At 47.7% G+C, this 7500-nt stretch overlaps 1 protein-coding gene across 1 annotated transcript in view; it reads right to left on the minus strand.

Moving 5' to 3' along the window:
- Nucleotides 1-7500, minus strand: part of celf6 (CUGBP Elav-like family member 6) — a 95587-nt gene that overhangs the window by 21503 nt on the left and 66584 nt on the right. Inside the window, 3 exon segments of the mRNA XM_062471778.1 lie at nucleotides 287-479; nucleotides 1199-1317; nucleotides 6860-6943. Coding sequence (XP_062327762.1) covers nucleotides 287-479; nucleotides 1199-1317; nucleotides 6860-6943 — 396 coding nt within the window.

Below are 7500 nucleotides of genomic sequence, written 5' to 3' on the forward strand. Positions count from 1 at the left end.
GTCTGTCAAAGTAATTCTCTTTAGCAACGCACATTTTTTTCCCTCTTCTCTTTAGTTTCAAAACACTGAGACCATAAGGAATGCATAAGATCTATCGAATCACAGCACTAAATAGCACTGATGCTAACACCAATTCAAATTTAACACAACTACTAACGTCATACTAAGTATAACAGTTAGCATAGCAGCGCAGCGAAAGAGAAAACAGCAGAGAAACAAAATGCAGCAGGAAAACAACAGCTAAACTGGCACATAGCTAATCACACTCTTCAGACCAACTGGAGGCTAAACCACAAAACGGACAACAAGACTGTGAGACTCGCCACAGTACCTGAGGAGGGTGTCATGGGTGCGGCCACCAGTCCGTTGACGTTGAAAGCTGCCATTTGCTGCATCTGGGCAGCAGCGATGGCCGCCATGGGGTTTAGGTAAGACCCCTGGGAGGCAGCCATGAGGGCTGCTTGCTGCTGCATCATCTGCTGAGGGGCAGAACAGGGGACAGACAGGTGGAGAGGAGAGCGTGGAGGGAGCAGGAGAGAGGGCGGAGCGGAGAAGTTGGGACAGCGAGGAGGGAGATGAGAGGATGGTGTGAGGACGAACGCGAATGGAGGGAGGAGAGAGATAGAGAGCCAGAGAGCGAGTGAGCGCAAGAGAGAGAGAGAGAGAAAGAGAGAGAGAGAGCAAAAGACAGACAGACAGAGTGAGAGGGGGGTGAAATAGCCGCAGGAGCAGTCGATTTTTACTGTTACATCTATGTTTGCCTGGCCCTAGCCAGTTTAGAACAGACAGGCCTGTGTAGCCCTGCAGCCCTAAAATGGCCACTTCCCATAAACATACACAGCCGATAGTTATAGCCAGAAACACTATAATGAGCAGTAGTGTGTATGTGTGTGTGTGTGAATAGAACGTGTGAGTACATACAGCATGTGTGCGTCGGTGGGCGTGTGTAATAGTGTGTGTGTGTGTGCGTGTGTGTTTGAGTGGGTGGTTCTCACCTGGAAGGGTGAACTGTTAGCTAGAGTGTGAGTGCACATGCTGCTGTCTCCAAACTTAAGGAGCTGTGACTTCATGTGTGAATGCTTGGGCTTTTAACACAGTATTACGGCTCAGTGCCTAAGCACAGCAATGAGACAGTCAGGAAAGTGTTGCTGTTATATGCTAAGCTAGGCTAACGTTGCTGTCAAAGTGTAAAGCTCACCGTCTCCTCCCCCGCCGAGCCGAGACTTACAGCGTGAGAGTAGGCGCCGTAGGCCCCAAACTGGATGGTCATGGGGCTGAAGATGCCAAGCTGGCCCGCCATCTGATGCATCCGGCTGCCTAATTATGCGCGCACAGACGCTTAAATAAACTTTCCGTCTTAAGTGTGTAAAGTATTTGCTAAGACACACACAGAGCACCGCCAGTGGGACTAATACACACACACACGCACACACGCACGCGTGTAAAGAAACACCAACATTTCCAGAACTTTGAACCCCCCCCCTTGAACTCGAAGAAGAACAGTCCTCTCTGGGATAGTCCCCACGGAGCCGTGAAGCACATCTTCAATTACTGCAGTCTGTCAGAGGGGGCTGGGGCTTACCAGTGATCTGTGCTCGGCTGGACTTGGCTGGGTCTACTGTGTGCAGTGGGAGTGGACTGTGATCCTTAGCATTCTCCCCCAGGAGCAAGCCCCCCCCGCTCTTCCTTTCCATATCGCGGCCTGCCGCTCCACTGAATACAACGCCAGGTAATTAGCTCTGACAAAAGCCTTTGGCATGTGCAGGGCGAAGTATTGACTAATGACACTGCTTTATGGCAGATATAGTGCCGTATTGATGTCTGCGCTCCTGACTTTGCATCCAATTAAATCATTTGAGAGACAGAGACCAGAGTTTCTCCTGTGATGTCCAGAGCTGGAGAGGAGGAGAGGAGGACAGGGCGAGAGGAGGAGAGGAGGCTGCCTGGCAGGAGGGCAGTCAGCAATGAGCGTGCACAACACACACGCAGGCTGAGACACTGTCAAGAGGCCCCAGCTCCTATCTAATTACAGCAGGAGCGTGCTGGTAAAGAGAGGAGCAGAGCAGGACAGAAGGACACAGTCAGCCAGGGGGCAGACAGGGATTAGGCACCTCGTAAAAAGCAAAGACAAGGGGAGGAAAGGACTCCATCATCACAACTTGTAGCCATCGTTCATAGGATGTGTCACACAGTGGCAGGTTCAGTGCAAATTCATGCTTTTTCATACCATATTTCTGACAAAGAAAAGCGAGAGATGAGGATAACACATTGTGCAGTATGTGCGGGTGCATGCCTGTGTTGGAGAGAGTCAAAGTATAGGTGCATTTTGGGCTGAGTGAGTATGTTTGTGTCGGGGTATCGGAGGCAGTGTGCACCCCAGGGGTGCTGATTCTCATCTCGTCTCCCGCCAGAGCGAGGGCCCATCCCTGCCCCCAGCCCCCCACACCCCACCGACCCAGAGGGGGACCCATCTTCTCTGGCTCCCAAGATGCCATTTCAATTAGCTGAATCAATACAGTGCAGCTCGGGCTGCAGCGCTACAATGTTTGCTCCTTTCTCATTTCATTGCATCCCACCTCGTGCCCTTTCCCTGTTCTCTGCCCAACTTGGCCGGGCCGGTGAGAGGGACTGGCCTGTCACATTTAATGAGGTCGCCGGAGAGCAAACAACTCCCTCTGGCGCTGAGCTTCCCTCCCTTGGTGGAAGGGGCCCTGGCATTTAAGCCACATCTATCCCCCTGATTTATGTTATCTGTGTATTCCTTTATTCATGTCTTACCTCATGAAGAATGGATGGAGAAAGCCAGGGGCATGGTTTGTTCACACAAGCATGACTCAGGAACGGACTAGACTGGTCTGGTTTGGCCTGGCCCAGCCTGATTTGTCAGAGCAGTGAACAGCACAGACTGAAGAGCGGTAGACATAATCTGGTGAATGCAGCAGTGAAATGCACTAAGTCAGACCGTAGCGTTGCCTTCGTCTCTGTGACAGACTGTGCTGCGGCTGAGAAGTCCTTCGAAAAGAAAACAAATCTCCCTCTGAAAAATGAATGACAAGTCTCGCCTCATTAGAATTGTCTTTTTTGGGGGGGAAGTGGGGAGAAGAAAGGATGTCATATCTCTGTAGATGCGAGAGGCATCCTGGCTGGATCTAGAGCCGGATCACCGAGAGCAGAAGAGGACTTCAGAGAAGCAATACACTCCAAAGTATTGTGGGATAGGTCTGAAGGAAATAGGAGAAATGCAAAGGGCCATGTAATGAAGGAGCAGGTGGTGAATCAGCCAAGACAATAGACACTAGATGCAAAACAGCCTCCCCTCTTTCTCTCCTTCTATTCCTCCTCCTCTCCTCTGCTCTGTCCTGTTTTCTCCTCTACTCTGTCCTGTCCTCTCTCTTTTCTCATCTCACCCTGACAAACAAACAGAATAATAACTGGCGCCGGCATGACTCCTATCTCTAACGAAAATGAATTCAGTGAATTTGATAAGGGCCAACAGGGAGCCTTCACTTCTGACAGGTACAACTGAGGAATTTGTCACAGGTTCAAAAACTAATCTAATTTCGAGAACAACACACTTGACTGGCGAGAAGCTCCGATATTGGATTTCGTATTAGCCCCAAAAATATGTGAAGGAGAAAAAAAAAAGTCTGTAATTGAGGGATTAGAAATAAGCTACAAAAGTGAAACGGTAGTCTGCTTGTATCTGTACAGAAGGATGTGAAAAGTGTGTCATAGACAGACGATTAAAAAAAGAAGACATGCGTTATCCAGCTTATAGGCCAACAATATGGAAAACGCCACCTTCATGGAATATTAATGAAATGCCATGTTCCATGGTCGATCAATATTGTTCAAATAATAAATATATACAATACAAATATAATATCTTTAATACTAAAATAGTTCACGTTTTCATAGACAGTAAATTGGCATTTAAGCAGATCCGGTGGAGTTACAGTTTGGTTATCACTCCAACCCTAACGTTGCACACCTGAGTCTAATACTCAGCTGGTTGACTGAATCATGTTAGTTCTAGCTAGCCTACAGTATTAATTCTCCCAAGGATGAGGTTTAGCCCTTGTAGTCTATGAGTCGGTACAGCAAATATTTCCTACCAAAAAAACACTGAAAAGAATGTGGAGGCGATGAACACGCTCTTCAAAGGGTTAAATACGAAACAATAATTGAAGCAATCGAACAAACTCCGAAGTTTGTGTGGTCATGAGATGAAGTGTGTGTGGCCCTGCGGCCCCGCCTCCTTGAACCACTCCACTTCCTGAGGCCTTCTGGGAAGCATGTGTCTCATTAGCGCTGGAGTCTGTCCGGGGTTTTCCTCACTGCCTGCTACATGGAGCTGACCCTCTCCCCTTCCCCTTCCCTGCCCCAAACCCCCCACCCCCCAGCTAACACACACACACACACACACACACTATTGTGTATGCACACACTCACCCACACACATGCAAACACACACACTTACATGCCACACACACACTTATGTAAATATAAACAAACACCATTACTTGTCCATGTGGCTGTCAAGCAACACACATACAACCAGACAGAGAAACAAGTTCCGTCCTTCCAGCTAGCGTTTGACAGACTGTGCACTATGTGACATGCTTTCCAGCTCGGTGTTATCTCTCATTAATCTGACTCTCTGCTCTCACACACACAGAGAGCTCACACTCACCTCCCTCATACACACTTCCCCAGCTCACACACACACACACATTCCCCTCTCACACTCTCTCTCTGCTGTTACTCATGCCGGTGTACTCTGCAGGTCCTGTCAGGCTTGCTGCGACACCCAACACGACATTGTCTGCAATTTGCTGGGTGCTGTCTGCTCCCGGCTTCAGCACTTGAAGATCTGCCACCTGTGTCTGTCTCTCTCTCTCTTTCTATCTCCCTCTCCATCTCTTTCTTTCTCTGTCCCTGTCTTACGCTAAGCCTTAATTCAAGAGTTGAATTGAGCAGGAGAGAGCAAGGGAACAACTGATCAAAACAGAGAGAGCAGAGAAACAGTGCAGAGCCAGAAAGAAAGAGAGCAAAATAAATGGAGGAAGAGGTTGAGAGGAAGAAAGAGAGAAAGAGACTGAGAAGAGAGAAAGAACTAAATAAAGAGAGAGAAATCGAGAGAAAAATATAGGAAGTGAGAAAGAGAGAGAGTGAGAGTTAGAGAGAAAACACTTAGTTGGGCATGATCACATTTTAAATTCATTTCAGTTTCGGGCGGGGCGCCTGCGAACCACAATAAGCATCAATTAACGCTCTGACCTGATCTATCAGCCAGTGCCCTTCTGTGTCGTCAGCCCCCACCCCCCCACACTGCCCGGGCTGCACCTCACCATCCCTCCCTCTCTTAGCTTCATTAAAGGCCGTCATTAGAGGGGACCGGTGTATATTGGGTGCAGGTATTATTTATGGGGCCTGGGGCGTGTGCCAGCTTCCACAGATGCTGGAGAGAGAACATTAAGAGAGAACTCTTTGTGCGAGTCTCATCTCCAACCACACAGCTGGCACGGACGCACGCACGCTCTCTGGATCCCGCCTCCTGTTAGCGACTTGTTGACGACATGTGGCAGTGATATTATCCAAATGAACTGCATCCCCCGGTAGCAGTCTTAGCTGTGTGGTAATGGCCACCTTGCCTATTAATCTGACTGGGAGAGAGGGAGCGAACAGGTGTGGCAGAGAGGGAGAGATATGGATAATATAGATTATTAATGAGCTTTTGGATGGCTGTGGATATAGCCTTGTCTGTGTGTTCTGGGAGTCCGTATGTCGCTTTGGACTGGGGCTGTGTATGCGTGGGCAGCAGACCCACGGTGCTTGGAACTGGATTGATACAGTGGGACACCAGCCTAGCTGGGTCTAGCCAGGCATGTTCTGGCCTGGCCTTGCCCAACTTTTACTGGCTTGACCTGGCCGTAGCTTGTTTGGGCTAGTTTGGCCTGGCCTGGCCTGGCCTGCTTTGGTCTAGGCTAGATAGCCACTTTAACACAATATCCAAGTTACGTCAAGTAAGCTACCCTTTTTCTACTGCACTGTGATGAAAATCATTCAAATATGTAAGTGGAGAGGTCTTCTCTGCGTGTCTTTCTGCCAGAGGCTTGGCGTGAATTCATATTTACAGACCAACATAGCAATATTGGCTTGAATTTGTAATTCAGGATAATAAAAACAAGACAATTTGTAAGACCTGCAGTTTGACAAGATTGAAGGGTAGGCAATAATGGGTTTGTCGACATGTGTTGGTGAAGTTTTTGCAGTAATACACTAACGAGGAAGACAAGGTAGAAACACAATTTTTTGTTACACACTGTATTTGGCACTTCCAAACACAACATTTTCAAATTCTTTAAAGTCCTCTGTTGAGGATGGATTACAGGAAGTGATGTCAGTATGTATTTCCTGGCAGTAATTATCATACGCTTTCTTTATTAGGCAGGTGAATGGGACATCAACAGGCTAAAAAAGCTGATTCAAGCCCAGAAGAGACATACAATGTTCAGCTGTTCTGTCTGAAAGAGCTGGATGCTGACTTGGAATTTCTTTTGTATACAATAATACTCAGTGAGGATGTATGCAAGTCTTTCTGTGTGTGTGTGGGTTTGTCTACTTTTAAAAGAGAGACTTTGAGGGCAGGGCTCTGTGTGAGTGTGCACTTGTACTTGTGTATGTGTGTGTGTGTGCATGTGTGTTTTCTCATTCTTTGTATGGTATTTAGACATTCTTAGGATTTATGTATGTGTATGTGCATACATGTATGTGTGGTTGTATGTATTGCTGGGGAAGGGCTGTGTATAGTGTGTGCGCTTGCGTGCGTGTGCGCATGTGTGTGTAAAGTGAGTACTCACTGGCATGGTCTGTCCACCGTGCAGGCTGTTGATGGCAGCCTGTGCTTCTGCATGGCTGGAGAACTTGACAAAGGCACAGCCTGTATTCACACACACATACACAACACACACAAACACACACACACAGACACACAGAAGAAAGGAGATAACGGACATCAGGGAACTGGCCTTGAGAAGGAAAGGCAAAACACAACACACTGCACTCACACACACTCAAAAAACACATTCATTATCATTGTTTTCATGTTATCTCATTTGTTAATGTATTCTGCCATTTGTGTTTTCAGTGCATAACTCTGAATAAATCAGTGTAATTGTAGGGAAGGCAAGAGCTGCATGGAACATGTCGTCCCTCGCCCAGGCTGATCCCCCTTCCTACCCCCACCCTTCCACTCTCTGGGGCTCACAGGATCCAGAACATTTACTCCCCAGCCTTGTTTGTGATTATTAATCTGTTTAATATTTACACATTGTGATCTGTGTGCAGCCTCTCATAAAAGAGATTATGATGACGAAGGCGTAGTACTATAATCTTTCTATCTGGCTGTATCTGGGCACGTGTGTGTGTGCACGGTTTTAGATGGAGGGGCTTTGCTCAAGGGACAATCAAAATCATCTTAAATCGGCTGGGCTTGTG

This window comes from Osmerus eperlanus, chromosome 10 (assembly GCF_963692335.1).
Source record: "Osmerus eperlanus chromosome 10, fOsmEpe2.1, whole genome shotgun sequence".
NCBI classification, from domain to species: Eukaryota; Metazoa; Chordata; class Actinopteri; order Osmeriformes; family Osmeridae; genus Osmerus; species Osmerus eperlanus.